The sequence below is a fragment of the Pelodiscus sinensis genome, chromosome 30, assembly GCF_049634645.1.
Source record: "Pelodiscus sinensis isolate JC-2024 chromosome 30, ASM4963464v1, whole genome shotgun sequence".
NCBI classification, from domain to species: domain Eukaryota; kingdom Metazoa; phylum Chordata; order Testudines; family Trionychidae; genus Pelodiscus; species Pelodiscus sinensis.
The window spans coordinates 612202-634240 of NC_134740.1; the positions used below are offsets into that span (position 1 = coordinate 612202).

Here is a 22039-nt window from a genome sequence, read left to right on the forward strand (position 1 = left end):
TATCGCCCCTTAGTCTCCTCTTTTTTAAGCTGAAAAGTCCACGTCTTTTTCATCTCTCTTCCCATAGCACTACTTCCAAACCCTTCTCTCAACCTTTTTCAATGCCAGCCAGGAGACCCAGGTGCAATGGGGGCTGCGCCCACGTGGCTAGAGACAGCCCCTGCCCCAAAGAGCTCCCAGAGCAACGGGCGGGAGACAGGAATAATTGTTACTGTAGAGACTCCGGTGCGGAACAGAGCCCCAAAGAGATTCCGTCATTCACCTAATTTCCTGCCTTGCCCTCATAACCCCTGGCGTGAACCGACTCCCCTCCTGCCTCCCTCACAGCCCAGGTAACTCTACTGACTGTGCGTGTCAGCTGCACCGCAGCGTCACCCACCTGCCCTACCGCAATCTGAGCAGAACTCCTGTGACCTTTTCCCTCACACCAACCTTTGTTAACACCAGCATCCTTCTCCCTCGCCCTGGGACACCGAGCCCTGGAACAGCTCCTCCGCCTCCCCCAGGGGGACGTGAGGCACAAGCTGACCGTGGGCATTTGGATCAGTATGTGCAGCAGGAACAAGGAGCGGAGGCTGTGCTGGCAGGACGGGGCACTCCAGGCTCAGGAGCAGGAAGGTGGAAAGGACAGGAGATCCCAGTAGAGACTTGGCTGAACGTGAGCTCCCACTATGACGTTGAGCCCAGAAGAGCCATGGTCACTGAGGGACATGTAGAGGAGGAGTCTCCAGTAGGAGCGAGGTGATTTCTCCTGTTTGGCCCTGGTGTGACCCCGGGTGGAATGCTGCACCCAGGCCTGGAGCAGGAAGTCTCATGATGGTTAGAGAGGCAGAGCGCTGTAGGTCCGCGTTACACAGCTGCTATTTTCAGAGACTTTGCCAAGGTTTCTCGTACATGCCGATGAACTAAGCGGCAGCCTAAGCGTGCTTTTCCCTGGGACAGCGTCAAATACGCCGGCCAGACGGCATGGCAAGGACAGCCAGCGATTGCTGGTAGCATTTCTGTGATGAGTCGCACTCCGGACAGACACGTGGGGCTTCCTTGTGATGGCTGGAGAGAGAGAGAGTCACAAAAGCCACCGAGGGGCCATGCCAACAGGTTCCTAGGTGGGTTTGCAAACAGACTCGCAATCCGCTCCTGCAGACGCACGTCAGCCTGCAGTTCTCTGGCCGCCTCCCAGTATCCGCAGAGCCGCCTTCACCTCCTTGTTGCGCAGCGTGTAGACAGCTGGGTTCAGCATGGGCGTCACCAGGTTGCCAAAAATGTCCACAGGGGTCACCAGCACTTTACTCATCTCTGGGTGAGTGTAGATCAGGGCGCAAGGCCCGAAGAACAGGGTCACCACGGCCAGATGTGAGGCGCAAGTGGAGGCCGCTTTGCGCCGTCCTTCGCCCACGTTCATCTTCAGGATGCAATAAACAATCCTGATGTAGGAGGCGAGGATGAGGATGAAGCAAGTCATGGGCACCACCCCGATATTGGTGAAGGTCACGGTCTCCAAGATGTACGTGTCTGCACAGGCCAGCTTGGCCACGGGGAAGATGTCACAGAAGAAATAGTCTATGACGTTGGACCCGCAATAGGGCAGCGTGAAGGTCAGGCTGGTGAGGATGGTGGCGTGGAAGGAGCTTGCAATCCAGGCGACAGCGGCCAGGAGGGCGCACATCCTCCAGTTCATGATGAGCAGGTAGCGCAGTGGGTGGCAGATGGCCACATACCGGTCAAAGGCCATGACGGTGTAGAGCAGGCTCTCGGTGCTGGCTAAGAAGTGGTAGAAGAAGAGCTGGGCCATGCACCCGCCCAGAGAGATAGTTTTACTGTTGGCCCAGAGGATGGACAGTAATTTGGGGATGCTGATAGAAGAGATGCCAATGTCCAGCACGGCCAGGTTGCAGAGGAAGAAGTACATGGGGGTGTGCAGTCGGGGGTCTGCGAGGATGGCTGAGAGGATGAGCAGGTTGCCCACCAGGGTGCAGAGGTAGAAGGCTAAGAAGGTGAAGAAGAGGACGGTCTGGAGGCCGTCGGTGTTGGGGATCCCGAGGAGGATGAAATGAGTCACCATCGTTTGGTTGTCCAGTCCCATTTGGGCCTCATTCCTGGGGTAGGGCAGAGAAACGAAGCCAGTGAGTTACTGAATCAACCCGACACCCTACAGCTGCGATGTTCACCCTTCCCGCCACTGCCCCCAGGACTCCCTTCCTCTAGAAGCGGGGAATATTTCTGTCTTAATAATAACTGTTGGGGTCAGGGACTCGCTGTGCTGGCGCTGAACGTGGAAAGAGAAAATGTCTGAATGTCGGAGAGTCGGGAGATGAATAGACAAAGTGATTTGCCCTATTGTGTTCTGTTCCATTCTATTCTCTTCCTGTCTGGGCTGTTCAGCTGCCTCCTTCTCTCCTGCGCTGGCCCCATTTCTTCAGTCATAGTCTATGTAGGCCTATTTCCCACACGTCTCAGCTCAGTATCCTAGAGCCGTCTGCGTCTGGCACACATCCATGGAGGTTTCTCCCTCTCACCATGTCCACAGAAATGAGGAGCCTGTTGGCACCCCCCCCCCCTCCCCCGAGCCTCAGCTTCTCACATGCTTAGATGTGACCAGTAGGCTGGCAATCATGCCAGAGGGGATTTTGTAGGTGAAATTTAAAGGAGATTAATACAGTGTCTGTCGGCATTTTATCAGGGAAATTCCCCAGGCTCAGGGACAGGGCTGCAGGGCAGAGGCTGGTTGTGGGATACCGGGAGGTGGGAAGGAGCAGGGCTGCAGGGCAGAGGCTGGCGGGGGGGAAAGTTATGGTGGATGGGAAGGGGCACGGCTGCAGGGAGAGGCTGGCGGGGGGGTTATGGCAGGTGGGGAGAGGCAGGGCTGCAGGGCAGAGGCTGGTGGGGGGTTATGGTGGATGGGGAGGGGCAGGGCTGCAGGGGAGAGGCTGGCGGGGGGTTATGGCAGGTGGGGAGGGGCAGGGCTGCAGGGAGAGGCTGGCGGGGGGGTTATGGTGGATGGGGAGGAGCAGGGCTGCAGGGCAGAGGCTGGCGGGGGGGTTATGGCAGGTGGGGAGGGGCAGGGCTGCAGGGCAGAGGCTGGTGGGGGGTTATGGTGGATGGGGAGGGGCAGGGCTGCAGGGCAGAGGCTGGCGGGGGGTTATGGTGGATGGGGAGGGGCAGAGCTGCAGGGAGAGGCTGGCGGGGGGGTTATGGTGGATGGGGAGGGGCAGGGCTGCAGGGCAGAGGCTGGCGGGGGGTTATGGCAGGTGGGGAGGGGCAGAGCTGCAGGGGAGAGGCTGGCGGGGGGGTTATGGCAGGTGGGGAGGGGCAGAGCTGCAGGGGAGAGGCTGGTGGGGGGTTATGGTGGATGGGGAGGGGCAGGGCTGCAGGGCAGAGGCTGGTGGGGGGGTTATGGCAGGTGGGGAGGAGCAGAGCTGCAGGGGAGAGGCTGGCGGGGGGGTTATGGCAGGTGGGGAGGAGCAGAGCTGCAGGGGAGAGGCTGGCGGGGGGGGTTATGGCAGGTGGGGAGGGGCAGGGCTGCAGGGCAGAGGCTGGCGGGGGGTTATGGTGGATGGGGAGGGGCAGGGCTGCAGGGCAGAGGCTGGCGGGGGGGTTATGGCAGGTGGGGAGGGGCAGAGCTGCAGGGCAGAGGCTGGCGGGGGGGTTATGGCAGGTGGGGAGGGGCAGAGCTGCAGGGCAGAGGCTGGCGGGGGGTTATGGCAGGTGAGGAGGAGCAGGGATGCAGAGAAGAGGCTGGCGGGGGGGTTATGGCAGGTGGGGAGGGGCAGAGCTGCAGGGGAGAGGCTGGCGGGGGGTTATGGCAGGTGGGGAGGAGCAGGGATGCAGAGAAGAGGCTGGCGGGGGGGTTATGGTGGATGGGGAGGGGCAGGGCTGCAGGGAGGGGCTGGCGGGGGGGTTATGGTGGATGGGGAGGGGCAGGGCTGCAGGGAGAGGCTGGCGGGGGGGTTATGGCAGGTGGGGAGGAGCAGGGATGCAGAGAAGAGGCTGGTGGGGGGGTTACGGCAGGTGGGGAGGGGCAGAGCTGCAGGGCAGAGGCTGGCGGGGGGGTTATGGCAGGTGGGGAGGGGCAGAGCTGCAGGGCAGAGGCTGGCGGGGGGGTTATGGTGGATGGGGAGGGGCTGGGCTGCAGGGCAGAGGCTGGCGGGGGGTTATGGCAGGTGGGGAGGGGCAGGGCTGCAGGGCAGAGGCTGGCGGGGGGGTTATGGCAGGTGGGGAGGGGCAGGGCTGCAGAGAAGAGGCTGGCGGGGGGGTTATGGGAGACAGAGACACAGCCCAGGGACAGGCAGGCAGGTGCTGCCGACCGACAGGCTGGGTTGGTGGCTCTCTACAGATGACTGGGATTCTTCCTTTCTATCCCAGCCAGAACTCCTGTGGCCCGATCCTGTGTCCTTACCCAGCCCAGGCCTGCACCTGGGAGAGGGGCCCAGCTCTGTGCCAAATAGACTTAATCTGCTCTGGCAGCCTCCTTCATCTCACCCCGCACTGCTGTACAGTCCACAGCTTCCCCAGCGCTTCCATCAGCTCTGCCTGGCCCTTAAATCCCTTTCAGTCCCCTCAGGAGCAGGCCCCGAATCCACAGGCGGGGACCTCTGCTCGGTTGCCAATTAAAGGAGACTTGGCCTCGTTCTGGACTCATTTAGAGCCCCCTGGGGCCAAGCCTCCGGAGGGGAAAATAAGGGCAGCACCATTGAGTAGGAAGGGCCCGATCCCCAGCGCCACTGGGGTTTGGATTCTGCTCTTGGTCCCCTGGCCTGACTCCTGACAGCTCCGTGGCATTCACTGGGGCCGTTTCATCTCTCAGCCCTGTAGCTCAGTGTCCAGGCGGTTTCCCGCTCTGACACGTCACGTGGAGAAGCTCGGGGCCCAGAAGAGGCTTTAAAATACCCAGCTGCAGCTGTCGAAGCCCGTCGATGCTGGCTGCTGCACCAGCTCCATCCAACGGCTAAAACCCTTCGGAAGATGCATTGGGAATTGCTTCCTATGGGGTAGCTTCAACTGCTTTTACCTTCCGCTGGAGAGGGCTTTAAAACCCCTGTGAATTCCTTACTAGCTGAGCTTCCAGTCTGACGACTGTGCACACAAATCTTCCTGCCTTCTTGCACTCAGCATTTTTGTAAAAAGGTGATTTTTGTAAACTAAGGAGAGAGCCACATGTGATCAAGCATGACTGTGTCGTGCCGCGTTCCAGAGCCTGAAAAAGGCAGGTCAGAAACACAGAGATTTGCTTTCCAAGAGTTCACATGGAGAGGTACATGTTGAGGGGGTGACACGTCCCCAGCAGAGAAGTCAGTCCAGCCCCAAACTAAAGAAAATAACCTGATTCCCTCTGACTAAACATTCCCTGTTCCACTCACACCTCTGTTATTCCAAGGTTTACTGCTTCCCTAGGCCAGGCTGTCGCTGAATCCTCCATGCCCTGCTCCCTGGCTTCACTCTTGTCTGTCCTGCTCTGCTCCGGTCCTACGAACACCGGCCAAGGAGCGTCACAGCTTCCCATTCAGAGCCTCACACTGTGTTTTCATTGACTCTCTGGGCTTCCTACCATTAACTCTCTGGGCTTCCTACTTCCTCCTTCCCCAGCATTCCTGGGGACTCTCCTTGCAGGCAGTATAGCCAGCTGAATGTCTGGGATGTCCAGAAACGGGTAGTGCCCCTCGCATTCATAACTCATATGCACTACTGGCTGGGTGGGACATTCATGCTCCTCTGAGCTCTCCTGCCCTGGGACAATCACCAGAGAATTCCCCCCATGTTGTGAGAGGAGAGAGACAGGCCAGAGGCTGGACTGGAGGCCTTTGAACCTAACAGAGCTCCCTCCTGGGTGTGTGTGTCCCACTGTTCCTTGGTGCTGCTCTGGGTCTGTGTATGTACAGGGACATGGTCATGTGGTGGTGGGAGGGCAGAGCAGCCAGGCTGTGCACAGGAAGGGCGTCTAACGCCTTGTGCACCATGGCACCGCATCTTTGGAAATCGCCTAGAGAGTCCAAGAAGAGCTTTGAATCATTTTTTATGGGACAGCAGCCCCGCACCACCTCCAGCCAGCTCCTGGCCCCGTTGTTCGGGGGGGTCAGTCAGACGCAGAGGGAGACCGACCCGGCCTGTCAGAGATCACTGTCCCAGTAACCCACACGCAGGAAGGGCGTCATCCCCATCCCCCCTCTTCTCACTGCCTGACTGTCGCTCTGCATCTTGCTGAGCCGCAGGCGTTTCCTCTACACGGCTGGGGAGTCCTGTGGTGGAGACAAAGCCACAGACACAGCACAGAGTGGGAGGGGAGAGGGACCGGCCATCATGAGGGCTTTTCCAGCCATGATCCCATCCAGCCATTTGCTGCTGTCTTAGCACTGCAGCTCTAATAAGTCTCAAAGAGATTCCTCTAGTCACTGTTAATTCCTGCCCTTCCCCTTGTGGCACCGTACCTGGGAGCCGGGATGCAGAGGCAGGAAGCAGACATGATAATTAACCTCTGTAGAGGTGCAATGCCCAGCCCAGACACAGCACCCCATAGGGAGCAAGGGATGTGGGGATTAATTAAAATGTTGATATTGCTAACGAGTCCCCAGCTGGCACTTGTCAGTGCCCTAGGTGCCAGGCTCAGGAGTGACTCCTGGTTTGCATCAGCTGAGCTCTGTGTGCTGTCCTGGTGCCTGTCAGAGCCAGAGGAGCATTGGGCAAGTGTGTCTATCAGTGATTTGGGTAACAGCATCGATCGGGGGGTCTCAAACTTTCTGGCCCCTGGCCCGTCCTGTTCAATGCAAACATTCCACCGCCTCTAATAGAGACTGCCCTGCCGTGTGCTTTTAGGCTCTGCCGGTGGGACCTCCAACCCCCCCTCCCACCCCCGCTAGGATTCAGACCAGGCGCTCTACCTGCTCGCTCTGCAAGAATCCTCCCTTTGGAGGGTCAGCCCAGGCCACCAGCCTCCCTCACCCCAGTCTGGGGAAGCTCTGGACCAAAGCCTCCTGTTCTCTCTGTGCACATGTCAGAGCCCAGCTATCCCACAGCTCCCCACAGTGTATCGGCTGCCAGCCGCATCCGCAGAGCTGTGTGCCCAGAGCCGCTGCTCGGCTCAGCAGACATGGATGCAGATTTGAGTACAAACTTTGCACCCGCACAGGGCTCCCAGCACCACCCCCTGCTAGTGCCCGACTCTCCATTCCCAGCAAGAGCCAAGCTCCAGCCTCATCACCCAGGCCTTTCTTGTTGCTAGCAGCCAAGGGCATGCTGGGAAATGTAGTCCTTTCCCTGTGCCAGGGCTACTTGTCTGTCCAGGACCAAGGAACTCCAGCTCCCAGGCTACCTTGAGCCTTTAACGCCCATGCTGGAGCCAGGTGCTAGTTTGCCCAGGCAGCCAGAACCCAGTGAGCGAGGAGGAGGGGAGGTAGGCTCTGAGCTAGATCCCAGCATCCCAGATCCATTAGCCCAGTGGCAAATCTGCTCCTGTGGACCACCTGCTTATTGTGAGTCAACAGTGTGACACCTGTGTGAACAAAGCCAATGTGATTCTGGGCTGCATGACCAGGAGTGTTGTGAGCAAGACACGAGAAGTCATTCTTCCACTCTACTCTGTGCTGATTAGGCCTCAGTTGGAGTCTTGTGTCCAGCTCTGGGCACCACATTTCAGGGAAGATGTGGAGAAATTGGAGACTGTCCAGAGAAGAGCAACACAAATGATTAAAAGGACAGGACAAGAAACAATGGCTTCAACTGCAGCCAGGGAGGTTTAGGTTGGACATTTGGAAAAGCTTTTTGGCAGGCTCAGGGCCATCTTTCGCTACATGCAGAATTTTGGTGCTCTACTGCAGGCGTGTGTTCTTGTGTGTCTGAAATGCAAAACTGAACTGAACCATCAGGATTAAATTAGCCAATTTGTCCGACTTAAGCAAAACTAGCTACATTTTGAGACAAGAGTGAACTTTTCATTTCAAAGGTACCTGGTTTCACAGGGGAGGTGGTGGGGACAGAACGCATGGGGAATGAGTTTCTCCTAGTCTATCTCAGGACACTTCTTCTGAAGGAGGGATGCTGTGTTCACCCAACGATCTTGCCATCATGGAGCTGCTGATCCCATGGGGAGGGCAGGCTGTAGAACACTTTCCGGAGCCTGGCACTACCTGGGTTTGACGATGGAACATCATGAGCTGGAGCGCTGCCTCAGCACTGAAAGTAAATAGCCATTTAAACCCAAACAGAGAGTGTGTGCCTGACAGGGCCGGGGAGAAAGGGAAGGGCAAGGGGAAAGAAATGGGGATGACCATGTAGAAGTCATGGTTTTCTTGGTTTTATCAGAACACTTCTACTTTCCTCTATGATATTCCAGAAACCTGAAGTGTCCCCACTTGCTTTTATTTCTTCGAGCCATTTTTGTACAAGAATCACACGTTGTTTCCTCTGTTGCATTCGTGCTGCATGCTCCTGTGGCAGGTTCTCCAGGATGCAACCTGGACGTAAAGTACCGCTATGGGCTCTGGGGCCTGGCTCACACGGCATGGGAAGTTCAAGACAGGCAACTCCAGCTATGTAAATCGCATGGCTGGAGTGACGTCTTTTAAATACCCATCCACTTGGTGGGAGGGCGACGGGAGCAAATGTTCCTGCTTGCTTCCCTTACTCCTTGTGAGGAATGGGAGTCCCAGCACCGATGGGGGCACCCTTTGAGTTCGATCTAGCAGGTCTGTACTACCCCTGCTAAACCCAACCCCTGACGATCGACCGTGGCAGCGTTGATCTTCCATGTCGTGCAGATGTGCCCTGATTGACCCTCATGGGCCCCCGCTCACAGGAAGATGCTGTGACAATCTGCAACCCTTCCCAGCTGCTACACTTACACAGCCACCCACAGTCAGGGGCATCCTCAGCTGAGTCACAGGGATGCTCGTCCAGCCCCGCATGGACTAACAATAGAGGGGTGACAGCCAAATCCCCCCAGCTCCCGAGCCTAGGAACCCAGAGCTGCATTGTCCTGCCCTGGACAGGACGCCGACCGGTGTAAGTTTATTGCCCACTTTGCACCTTCCTCAATGTGTAGAACACGCACACCCGCTCGTCTTCCTGAGCCGATTTCCCCAGCACTTCCACCCACACACACTGCGTTAGCTAAAATATCGACTAGATTTATTAACGACAGAAAGGTTTTAAGTGACTGCAGGCAGCAAGTGGACAGATCAAGGTGGGTTCCCTGAGTAATAAAAGTAAAATCACAACCTGAGTTGTACAAACGAGACAAGATTGAATCCAGACTTGTCTCACCCTGATACACAACACAATCCAGTCACAGATCTTCCATACACCAGCTGGAACGTCCTTCAGCCTGAGACCCTCACAGTCTCTCAATCACCAAAGAGGTAGGAAAATATGACTATATGAACCTATAGTATGCAAAAGTTCTCTGCCCACGCTGCGTGTGGAACATGGCAAAACAGAATGTCAGATTATGCGTTATCCATAGAGAGTCAGCATTGTGCATGCCACACAATTAAGACTTTCCAGCCAGGTGAGGGAGTATTTCTTTATTGGTAAATCTCTGCAAACTTTGATTTCACTGTTCACACACAAATCTATGACAAAATGTTTCTATCAATGATAATATAAACTTTAACATACACAAAGTAAGAAAAAGCTGCTTGAGAAACTAGAGTTTCGGTTAAGGAATTTCTTTTGTATATTTTGACATGTAACATTAACAATTTGTGCTTTCATATCTGTAAATGTTGATTTTTTTAAATTTCACTGTTCACCAACACTAATAATTCTTGTCTGACAGCTGTTGCCATATGTGCCTGAAATTGTTAAAAATCGAAGTACTCAAAAACAAACAAAAAAGCTTGAAATTCATTATTTTAGGCAACTATGACAATTTAAATGGCTATAAATATGCTTTAAAATGTACTTTGATATCTCCTGCCAAATTAGGTAAAAAAGTAAAGTTGAATTCTGCCAGGCGTCCTTGGAGAGCAGGTAAAGAACAGGCTGTAATGTAAGGGGGAGAGAGGCGAATGTTGAAACATGCAGGACTATAGAAGTGGGGAGGGGGGGTTTCAGTGCAAAAGTTATTACCGCATGTCTAGTACTAATCTAATGAAGTCCATGGGTCTTGCTGCAAGAGCTGACCTGTGCCTTTCACTGTGGTAAAAGGTGAATTTCTCTAGCACGTCATAGTCACTGTGACGAGTGGGAGGGGTGCTACCCCTTTTCTGAACATTCCAACCAATCAGTTAGCTAAATTGCCTGTAGGGGTTAAAACCAGAGGGTCCTTAAGGAAGTGTTGGCAGGGAGCCAGGAGAGCCAATGAAAAGTGTGTGTGAGTTTTTGAAAAAGCAGGACCTTCCTGCTGCAGTTTTTGTGTGACCAAAGCTGGGAGAGCGGAGGTAAGCCAGGAACCAGGAATGGGCTTGCCAGTCATATCCAGGCCTAGGAAAAGACTAACCCTTAGAACAACAGAGATGTGAGTAGAACAGGAATGTTTAGTTAAACACAATCAGGTGATTTTCTTGAATTTTGGGTTTCTGGAACTCCTCTGTGTGAGCCCAGGTAACTGTAACTTTTAAACTGACTCCCAGTGATGCAAGTCTCTGTGTTTCTTTGGGAGTTTTAATCTACCTTTTCTTCAGTTGCTCTGTACCACGTAGCAACCAAGTAATGCTTTACCAAGTATGTTTTCTTTGTTTTCTTAGTAAAATCACCTTTTAAAGACTATGATCTGATGTCTGTGTCCTAGAGGGCAGGAGGTTCTGTGTGCACACGCCTGAGACTGATGGAGACCTGTATCTAGTCCTGATGTTCCTAAATCCACACGGAGCTAGCTACATACATAGTGCTTTATTGGCTGGGGAGAAAGAGAAAGAGAGAGTGGTTCACAACAGACATAGAGCAGTGATTCAGTTATATGTCTAGGTGTATTTCCGTGCAGACTCACATACTGCTTCTGCAGCTGCTGCACATCAATGAGCCATCATCAGACCCCCTCTCAGTTTTCTCAGACCCTCTTTCACCTCCTTGTTCCGCAGTGTATAGATGACCGGGTTCAGCATGGGCGTCACCACGTTGCCAAACACATCCAGCGGGGTCACCAGCACTTTGCTCAGCTGGGGCTGGGTGTAGACCAGGGCGCAAGGCCCAAAGTACATTGTCACCACCGCCAGATGGGAGGCACAAGTAGAGGCCGCTTTGCGCCGCCCTTCGCCCGAGTTCATCTTCAGGATGCAGTAGATGATCCTGATGTAGGACACAAGGATGAGGAAGAAGCAAGTCATGGGCACCACGCCAATGTTGGTGAAGCTCACGGTCTCAAGAACATACGTGTCCCCACAGGCCAGCTTAGAAACCGGGAAAATGTCGCAGAAGTAATAATCCACCACGTTGGACCCGCAGTAGGGCAGCGTGAAGGTCAGGCTGGCGAGGATGGTGGCGTGGAAGGAGCTGCAGATCCAGGTGCCAGCAGCCAGGAGGGTGCACACCCTCCAGTTCATGATGAGCAGGTAGCGCAGCGGGTGGCAGATGGCCACGTACCGGTCGTAGGCCATGACGGTGCAAAGCAGGCACTCGGTGCTGCCCAGGAAGTGGAAGAAAAAGGCCTGGGCAATGCACCCGCCAAGTGAGATGACCCTGCTCTGACCTGAGAGGGCAGCCAGAAATTTGGGGATGCTGACGGAAGGGATTCCAAGGTCCACGACAGCGAGGTTGCAGAGGAAGAAGTACATGGGGGTGTGCAGGCGGGGGTCGGCGAGGACGGCTGAGAGGATGAGCAGGTTGCCCAGCAGGGTGCAGAGGTAGAAGGCTAAGAAGGTGAAGAAGAGGATGGTCTGGAGGCCGTCGGTGTTGGGGATCCCTCGGAGGATGAAATGAGTCACTGTCATGTGGTTGTCCCACCCGACATGGGACTCATTCCTGGGGTAGGGCAGAGAAATGAAGCCAGTGAGCTACAGAACCAAACCTGTCACTTTACAGCTGTGATATTCACCCTTCCCACCTCTGCCCCCAGGAATCCCTTCCTCTAGAAGCGGAGAATATTTCTGTCTGTATAATACCAGTTAGGGTCAGGGTCTCGCTGTGCTGGTGCTGAACGTGGAAAGAGAAAATGCCTGAATGTCGGAGAGTCGGGAGATGAATAGACAAAGTGACTCCTCCTATTCTGTTCTGTTCCATTTTAGTCTATTCCTGTCTAGCTGAGCAATTGCCTTCCCTTCTCTCCTGCGCTGTTCCTGTGTCTTCAGTCATAGTCTATGTAGGCCTATTCCCACCCGTCTCAGCTCATCCTAGAGCCGTCTGTGTCGGGCACACATCCATGGGGGTTTTCTCTCTCTCACCATCTCCACAGAAATGAGGAGCCTGCTGGCAACTTGCAATTAAACTGGGGATTAAACTTCCGTAGGAAAAAACTCCTTCGTCAGACACATGGACAAATAAATGAGGGTCACATATACCACCGTACACCAGAAACCTCATGACCACTCCTACCTACAGGCTTCCTGCTTCCATGCAGGACACATCGCACGATCCATTGTCTATAGTCAACCCCTAAGATACAGCCGTGTCTACTCCAGTCCCTCAGACAGAGACAAACACCGACACCAGCTCCATGCGTGCGACAGAGTCGTTTGTCCCCACGAAAGCTTTCTCCACAACACATCGGCCAGTCCTTGAGGACCTGCCGGACTTCTCATCTTTGCAGCCGCAGATCAACACACCCACCCCCCTGAGACCTCTCTGCAGAGGGATGGCTGTGGGGCACAGTGGAGGGTTTGGTTTGGGAGGGTTTTCAAGTTACATGCACCTGGGCTGCGACATGGGGGTCACAAGAAGAGGGAGAGGAGGGAACATGAAAAGTGATGCATGTGGGGGGGAATTGCTGATACATCGGGAAATACAGGCGTGTTGGGGGCTGCACTGGGCTTGGAGAGAGAAGGAAAATGAGACAAGCACAGCGAGAGGGGCTGGAGCCAGGGCTACAGAGAGACGCTAACTTGACATGGTTTCCATCATAACCAGGGTCCACAGTTTGGATCAGCATGTCTCAGCCACATCCCTCACTGCAGAAATTGTTCCACGCCCCCAGCCATAGCTTCTCCCATGCTCAGATGTGACCACCAGGCTGGACCGTGTAGCAATCCTGGCAGAGGGGATTTTGTGGATGAAATTTTAAGGAGATGAACACAGCATCTGTCGGCATTTCACCAGGGAAATTCCCCAGGCAGTAAGGGTAGGGCTGCAGGGCAGAGGCTGGCGGGGGGGTTATGGTGGATGAGGAGGAGCAGGGCTGCAGGGAGAGGCTGGCGGGGGGGTTATGGTGGATGGGGAGGGGCAGGGCTGCAGGACAGATGCTGGTGGGGGGGTTATGGTGGATGGGGAGGGGCAGGGCTGCAGGACAGATGCTGGTGGGGGGGTTATGGCAGGTGAGGAGGGGCAGGGCTGCAGGGAGAGGCTGGCGGGGGGGTTATGGTGGATGGGGAGGGGCAGGGCTGCAGGGAGAGGCTGGCGGGGGGGTTATGGCAGGTGGGGAGGGGCAGGGCTGCAGGGAGAGGCTGGCGGGGGGGTTATGGTGGATGGGGAGGGGCAGGGCTGCGGGGCAGAGGCTGGCGGGGGGGTTATGGTGGATGGGGAGGGGCAGGGCTGCAGGGGAGAGGCTGGTGGGGGGTTATGGCAGGTGGGGAGGGGCAGGGATGCAGAGAAAATGCTGGTGGGGGGTTACGGTGGATGGGGAGGGGCAGGGCTGCAGGGCAGAGGCTGGCGGGGGGGTTATGGCAGGTGGGGAGGAGCAGGGCTGCAGGGAGAGGCTGGCGGGGGGGTTATGGCAGGTGGGGAGGGGCAGGGCTGCAGGACAGAGGCTGGCGGGGAGGTTATGGCAGGTGGGGAGGGGCAGGGCTGCAGGGCAGAGGCTGGCGGGGGGTTATGGCGGATGGGGAGGGGCAGGGCTGCAGGGAGAGGCTGGCGGGGGGGTTATGGCAGGTGGGGAGGGGCAGGGCTGCAGGGAGAGGCTGGCGGGGGGTTATGGTGGATGGGGAGGGGCAGGGCTGCAGGGCAGAGGCTGGCGGGGGGGTTATGGCAGGTGGGGAGGGGCAGGGCTGCAGGGCAGAGGCTGGTAGTGGGGTTATGGCAGGTGGGGAGGGGCAGGGCTGCAGGGAGAGGCTGGCGGGGGGGTTATGGCAGGTGGGGAGGGGCAGGGCTGCAGGACAGAGGCTGGCGGGGGGGTTATGGCAGGTGGGGAGGGGCAGGGCTGCAGGGCAGAGGCTGGCGGGGGGTTATGGTGGATGGGGAGGGGCAGGGCTGCAGAGCAGAGGCTGGTAGTGGGGTTATGGCAGACAGAGGGAGGCAGATCAGTGACACAGAGACACAGCTCAGGGATAGGCAGGTAGGTGCTGCACAGACGGGGGCTAGACAGCGGGTCGGTGGTTCTTTACAGAACACACCAGGCTGACGGGTTCTGGGGGTGTCAGGGCCAGGGCCAGAGAAAGGCAGAGATGGGGAGGCAGCGCGAGAAGGTCGGTACGAAAGCAGGCGCCTTACACTGGCTGCATGGGCAGAGGCGGCTTCTTCCCTTCTGTCCTGACCGGGACTCCTGTGGCCCCATCCAGCGTCCTTCTGCAGCCCGGCCCAGCACCTGGGAGAAGGGCCCTTCTCCGTGCCTGGGACCCACCCGGGAGCCCTAATGCGCTGCCAAGCTGGCTAGGTCTGCCCCTGAGTCTTTCCCCGCGATGCTGCACGGCCCACAGCTTCCCCACCGCTTCCTGTAGCCTCACAGCTCTGCCTGGGCCTTAAATCCCTTCCGGGCCCCTCGGGACCAGGCCTGAATCCCACCAGGCTTCCAGGCGGAGCCCTCAGCCCAGTCGCCTATTAACAGAGACTTGGCCTCGTTTTGGAGATACCCAGAGACCCCTGGGACCAGGCCCCCAGACGGGCTGAATAAGTTCGGAGACGCCGAGTAGAGAATTGAATTATTTTGGGTTATTCTGGGCAGTGCAACAGCCCTCCCCCAACACACACTCTCTCATGAGGTCCTGGCACCGTTGCTCGGGGGGCTGCTCAGACGCAGAGCGAGACAGACCCAGCCTGTCAGAGTTTGCAACAAACACAGGAAGGGGCATCACCCCCATCCCTCCTCTTTGCATCGGCCTTGGTCTCCCTGGGCATCTCTGGCCTTTCCCTCCCCTTGCACGGCTAGCGAGAGCATTGCAGCTAATTGGACTCAACCACTCGTCCTCCTTCAGCTAGAATGGACACAGGCCTCACCTTGCACCTCTAACGTGCATGTCAGCTAACAGGCCGGCGTTGGTCAGCCACGTTGATGGGACACAGAGTAATTTAGACAAAGCCACAGACACAGCACAGAGCGGGAGGGGAGAGGGACCAGCCGACATGAGGGGGTTTCCAGCCATGATCCCATCCAGCCATTTGCTGCTGTGCCGGCACCACAGCTCTAATAAGTCTCAAAGAGATTCCTCTTGTTGCTCTTAATTCCTGCCCTTCCCCTGCTGGGCCCCGTACCTGGGAGCCGGGATACAGGGGCAGAAAACAGATGTGATAATTAACCTCTGTAGAGGTGCAATGCCCAGCCCAGACACAGCACCCCATGGGGTGCAATGGCCGTTGGGATTAATTAAAATGTTATTGCTAACGAGTGCCCAGGCTGGGCCCTGTCACTGCGCAGGGTGCCAGGCTCAGGAGTGACTCTGGGCTTGCATCAGCTGAGCGCTGGGTGTTGTTGTAAGGAACGCCAGAGCCAGAACGGCATTTTAATTGGTATTCACGCTCTGACACAGGCACATCACAAGTGACTGTCCCAGTGGGAATGTGACACGTTGTATAGCTGAGAATGACACAGGATCTCATTGTCCATGTATTCCAAATAGGGAAACTGAGGCACAATGCAATGTAGTGACGTACAGAAGGGCAAAGAGGACGTCTTCTACACAACCAGTCTTGGAACCCACAGCTCTGGTGACCCAGTCCTTTGTCTTGCCCACAAGGTAATGGTTGGCTAATCATTGCCATGGGTTATTTCTCTGCAGTTGTGTTGATTTGCTACCATTCTCAGTTACTACACATGATAGCCCCCAACTCTCCCTGCTTCTGCCTCTACCGCTACCCAGTGCCCATGTCTGGGAGCTCAGTGGAGCTTTCCCATTGGCCATCAGCAGCTACCGGGGTTTTGAGAATCAACGTGCACAGTGTGTGCTCTGACCTTCCAATCTCTGTTTCCTTGTCCCAGGCACCAGAGTCTGGGTTTGTGGCTCTTTGGAAATTGGCTCTTGGGGCCAGTGCAAAGACACCACTGAGCTGACTCCGGCTGCCCCCCGCAGTGCCCAGAGGTCACCGCAGTGGAGGGAGCAAGACAGGTAACCCAGGCGGGGGCACTGCAGTGCAGGGAGTAGGGCAGGCAGCCCAGCAGGGAGCGCTGCAGTGCAGGAGTGGGGAGGTAGCCCAGCAGGGAGCGCTGCAATGCAGGGAGTGGGGCAAACAGCCCAGCAGGGAGCGCTGCAGTGCAGGGAGTGGGGCAAACAGCCCAGCAGGGAGCGCTGCAGTGCAGGGAGTGGGGCAAACAGCCCAGCAGGGAGCGCTGCAATGCAGGGAGTGGGGCAAACAGCCCAGCAGGGAGCGCTGCAATGCAGGGAGTGGGGCAAACAGCCCAGCAGGGAGCGCTGCAGTGCAGGGAGTGGGGCAAACAGCCCAGCAGGGAGCGCTGCAGTGCAGGGAGTGGGGCAAACAGCCCAGCAGGGAGCGCTGCAGTGCAGGGAGTGGGGCAAACAGCCCAGCAGGGGGCGCTGCAGTGCAGGGAGTGGGGCAAACAGCCCAGCAGGGGGCGCTGCAATGCAGGGAGTGGGGCAAACAGCCCAGCAGGGAGCGCTGCAGTGCAGGGAGTGGGGCAAACAGCCCAGCAGGGAGCGTTGCAGTGCAGGGAGTGGGGCAAACAGCCCAGCAGGGGGCGCTGCAGTGCAGGGAGTGGGGCAAACAGCCCAGCAGGGAGCGCTGCAGTGCAGGGAGATGGCAAGCAGCCCAGCAGGGGGTGCTCTGACCTTGCAGCCAGGGCTGGGTCCAGTGCAGGAAGTTGGGCTCATGTGCCCTGTTCTGCAGGGGGAAGGGCCAGGTGCCTGGCTCACAGCACCTTCCCTGGGTGCCTTTCGCTTTGCTGTTTCATTGTTATTTCATTGCAAGTCTCAAACTCGCATCTCAGGAGTCAGGGACTATTCTGGGCCAGGTGTTAGTATTTCTGTGGCACGGCCAGCTGGGAGGCCCAAGTGCAAGAGGGCTGCACCCCTGCGGCCAGAGACAGCCTCGCACCAAAGAGCTCCCAGAGCAATGGGTGGGAGATGGGAAAAATTGTTACTGCGGCATCTTTGGTGGAGAACGAAGCCCCAAAGAGATTCCATTGTTCACCTAACTTCTGGCCTTGCCCCAGAACCCCTGACATGAATGGACTTCCCTCCTGCCTACCCCACTCGCCACGTAACACTATTGTCTGCGTGTGTCACCTGAAGCATAGTGTGACCCAACTGCCCTACCTCAGTTCAGCCGAACTCCTGTGATGTTTTCCCTAGTGGCAAAGTATTTGAGGGCTTCAATATCTGAGAGATAGGTGAGATGATTATTCTAGGAGCGGTGGCTGAGATTCTGTGGCCTGCTCTGTGCAGGGGGCCAGACTAGATGATCATAATGGTCCCTTCTGACCTTAAAGTCTAAAGTCTATGAACATTAGGGTAACATAAGTATCCTCCTCCCTTGCCCTGGGAAAATTCTACTGACCTCCATGCTAACTCTTACCCCAGCCTTAGAATAAGATCTGCGACCTCCTCCCCAGTCGGGATTGCTTGGTAAGGGAGTGCAAGCAAGAGATGTGCGTTTTAATGTGGCTAAATGTAAGCACATGCATCTAGGAACAAAGAACCAAGACTGTGCTTACAGGACTGGGGCCAGTGATGTGTAAAGATTTGGGGGTCATGGCTGAGAAGTAGCTGAAGGTGAGCTCCCAATGGGACGCTGGGGTCAGAAGAGCTCATGCGACCGCGGGATGCACGAAGCAGGAATGTCAAGTAGGAGTGGAGAGATTTTACCCTTGTGTCTGGCCCTGCTGGTACACTGTGTCCTGGTCTGGTGTTTGCAATTCTCCATGGGTGCTAATAAAGTGGAAAGCCATGAGAACAGCTGAAGTACGGGAAAACGTGCCGTACAGTGATAGACTGAAAGTGATCACAGTGGTTGTCTTTACATACAGCAGGTTAGGGGGTAACTTCATTAGGGTCTATAAGTAACAAGCTGGGGACCTAATATTTCGTATGGGGCTCTTCCGTCTAGTGGACAAAGGTCTCATTAGATCCTGTAGCTCCAAGCTGAAGCCAGACAAATTCAGACTGGAAATACAGCATGAGCCAATTAGCCTTTGGAACATTTACTAAGGAGCGTCTCCATCAAGGACAATTTTAAAATCAGGATTGGAAGTTTTTCCAAAAGTACCGAGGGAGGCTTCCTTCTGGGGACATTTCACTGGCTACTGTCAGACGACAGGATTAGGGGTTCTCTGAACCATTCTTCAATGCAGGCAATGGCGGTTGTCCCTTATGGCCTTACCAGTCTATTGATCTAATCCAAACCCTGGTCTCACCCACTGACCTCCTGGCCAGCCGTACCCAAGCTCTGATGTCACTCTGGCAATCTCAGTGGTGTTCTACCCGCAGAGAATGTGGAGTGAGCTTCCTAAAAGCAAGCACATGAATTGAGTTCCCAAATCCCACTTTCTTTCAATAGCAGTGGTGTACATACAAGCCCTTTGTTCCTTTTTAAATTCTCCCCATTTCTCCCAATAGTTTCATTCCCACAAGCTGCGGGGGAAGGGGAAGAGTTTCTAGTGCAGCTCGCAACATTATCTGCACTGGGATTAGCCACCTTTCAATTTCTTGAGTGCCGCCTTGACGTCCTTATTCCTCAGCGTGTAGACCAGCGGGTTCATTATCGGGGTGACCACGTCACAAAAGATCTGCATGCGGGTGGCCACCTCTTTGCTCAGGGAGGGCTGGGTGTAGAGCAGGAAACAGGGCCCGAAGAAGAAACACACCACCGTCAGGTGCGAGGCGCAAGTGGAGAAGGCTTTCTGACCATGTTCCACACTGCGTATCTTCACCACGGAGGCTGCAATCCTCACGTAGGACATGAGGATGAGGAAGAAGCAGGTCGTGGGCACCATACCAGTGTTGGTGAAGGTCACGGTCTCAATGATATACGTGTCTGCACAGGCCAGCTTGACCACTGGGAAGATGTCGCAGAAGAAATAGTCTATCACATTGGACCCACAGTAAGGCAGCGTGAACGTCAGGCTGGCGAGGATGGTGGCATGGAAGGAGCTGGTGATCCAGGTGCCGGCGGCCAGGAGGGCACACACCCTGTTGTTCATGATGAGCAGGTAGCGCAGCGGATGGCAGATGGCCACGTACCGGTCATATGCCATGACAGTGTAGAGCAGGCATTCGGTGCTGCCCAGGAAGTGGTAGAAGAAGACCTGGGATATGCACCCACCCAAGGAGATGGTTTTATTCTCGGCCCAGAAGTTGGCCAGCAATTTCGGGGTGCTGATGGAAGAGTATCCAATGTCCAGCATGGCGAGGTTGCAGAGGAAGAAGTACATTGGGGTGTGCAGGCGGGAGTCAGCAAGGACGGCTGCTAAGATGAGCAGGTTGCTGAGCAGGGAACAGAAGTAGAAGATTGAGAAGCACATGAAGAGGATGTTCTCAAGACCTTCGGTATTGGGGATGCCTAAGAGGATGAATTCTGACACCATGGTGTGATTCTCCATTTCCATGTGAGACTGAGTCATTCCTGAGGGCACAGAGATAATGGAACTAGATTAGGAAGCTTAATGAACCATGCACCCCACCATCTCAAAAGGCAAATCTTCCTAGTCAGCCTAAGTTTGGTGAAAGCGACTGCCTCATATTTGGTGGATTCTGTACGACTCTGCTTGACTCTGTTCAACTATATTCTATTCAGTTCTTAGAGCTCAGCCATCTTTGCAGCATCCTTACTAAAAGCCAAGGAAATTATCATGAATTGCAACATGAAGTTACCTGACTCCTAGGGGCCTTCACAGTGAGTGTACCGGCTCAAAGAAAACCTCCAATATGCTTCAGTGTGATAATGACATTTCTCCTCTGCATGCACATAAAGAGAAACTGTGCATTGAATGGTGGAGAGAGAGAAAGTTTCAGAGATTTTAAGGCCAGACAGGCCCATGTGCTAATCTAGCACATCACAGGCTGTTAAATTCCACCAGATCCAAACACACACATACCCTGAGCTTGGTGATTTCACTTGTGTGATGTAGTGGGCAAGCCATACACTAGGCCATACACTATGGTCATCCACTGGAGGCTGTGTTTGGGCTGGGGATGACCCCTCCTGGCCTTTATCTGTAGCACTGCCCAGCAGGACGGCAGCCTAAGTCACGTAGGCAAAGACCCCAACCTGTCCGATCGGTTGAGGGAAGGGAGGGAGATGGAGACGAACTCCAGGTTTCGGGGCAAGGGGCAGTTGCTGGCTGGGAAACATGAAGGGAACAACCTTAGCTGAGGCCTGAGGGTCTAGGGGTGACCATGGACCCCCTAATCCAAGGGGTCTGAGGCATCCTGGCCCTAACTCCAGAAACTACATCACGTCTATGCTGTATCCTGGAGCAGCAATAAACCCTCTCTATTCTACTGGCTGGTGGAGTCTATTCTTGGTGCTACAGGGGTGCAGGATCGGGGGAACCCCGATGCACGGACACAACTTGTACCAAAGCACTTCGGTATTCAACAACTCAACTTCAGTGACCTCAGGCAGAGAGCAGGAGAGATCAAGGAGCCATCAGCTCTCAAGGCTGGGAACTGACAGAGGGAGAGACACGGACTATCCCAGCAGGTGACCAACCCCCTGCTGCAGCAGAAGCTGAAAACACCCCAAAGGTCGCTGCAGATCTGGCCTGGGGGAAGTTCCATGCGCACATGGAATCTCATGATCGGTTTCACCCTGAGCCAGAAACGACCAGTTTGTATGACACTGAGCAGTTCTGTACCAGGTCTGAGCTCTGGGCTGCCCCAGCTAGTGGCCAGGTAGAGAGACTGGAGAGAGAGAAGGGGAGAAAGAAACCGTCCCAGAGCCAGAGCAAAGGCGGAAATGGACAAGAAGGACACTCAAGTAGCTTACGCTTTGTGCCTCAGTGGAGAGTCACGCAGTCACCAGGCAGTGGGACCCTTTAGTTCTTTCTCCCTCATTTGCTTCATCTGCAGACACACAGTCAGCCCTTCTCAGCCCAAGCCGCCTGAGATCTGAGCACAGTTCCTGCCATGGGAATGTAGAGAGAGTCTCTCTCACTGGCACACCTGACCTGTGTAGGGACTGTGCAACATTGACCCAGCCACAGTGGGCACCCCAGAAGTGTTCATGAGCTCAGGCTGCAGGAACATTTATGCTGCTCTTGAGCCAGGCCTTTGGGAGCTGAGCCCTTAGGCAGCTCCCTCCCCCTGTCTCAGACTTCAGCAGAGGGAGCAATTAACTAGCCCTTTGCCTCAGCTGTTTTCCAGTTAGTGGCTTGGGACAAAGGGCCACCTGTGTTAGAAGGTGTGAGAAACCCAGCAGGAGGTAGCTGTGATGGGCTGGTTCACAGGGGGCTCCTTGGGATTGTCCCCTGTTGTGGTAAAGATCCCACCAACCCTCTCCTGCTGGGTCAGAGGCTCTAATCTCCCCTAGCCAAAGCACATACTTGGGGTAACCCACCCCCACCCCGTGCCCGCAGCTCAGCTCTGGGCCTTGGACACAATCCAGCCTTCAAAGGCACCAAATCCCCAAATCAATGCATCTCTCTGTATAAAAGTTTTAACACAGAGAAACTTCTCCACAAAAGAGAGATATGCACACTGGTTGATCCCTGCAGGTAGCAATTATTTACACTTGGCTTGATAATGAACACAAGTGTTTTATTAAGTATAAAAAGTGGGATTTACATGATTGCAAGTAATGACAGAGAAAAGTTAGTCAGTAAGCCAAAATAAACAGAAATGGTCAGTTCCTCCTATTT

At 55.4% G+C, this 22039-nt stretch overlaps 4 protein-coding genes across 4 annotated transcripts in view; 1 reads left to right on the top strand and 3 right to left on the bottom strand.

Annotated features, from left to right (window-relative positions):
* The window catches only part of NOP9 (NOP9 nucleolar protein), a 340212-nt gene that overhangs the window by 134719 nt on the left and 183454 nt on the right, over positions 1 to 22039 (top strand). The window lies entirely within an intron of this gene.
* Positions 1151 to 2083, bottom strand: LOC102444472 (putative olfactory receptor 10D4). Its single transcript, XM_006129264.2, has one exon. It carries the CDS (start codon positions 2081 to 2083, stop codon positions 1151 to 1153), a length of 933 nt encoding a protein of 310 aa, XP_006129326.2.
* Positions 10944 to 12491, bottom strand: LOC102444690 (putative olfactory receptor 10D4). Its single transcript, XM_006129265.3, has 2 exons — positions 12460 to 12491; positions 10944 to 11889 (listed from the first exon to the last, which is right to left on the bottom strand). Exons 1-2 carry the CDS (start codon positions 12489 to 12491, stop codon positions 10944 to 10946), a joined length of 978 nt encoding a protein of 325 aa, XP_006129327.2.
* LOC102444933 (putative olfactory receptor 10D4) lies at positions 18869 to 19786 on the bottom strand. The gene has a single exon (XM_006129266.1). The coding sequence runs from the start codon at positions 19784 to 19786 to the stop codon at positions 18869 to 18871; it is 918 nt and encodes a 305-aa protein (XP_006129328.1).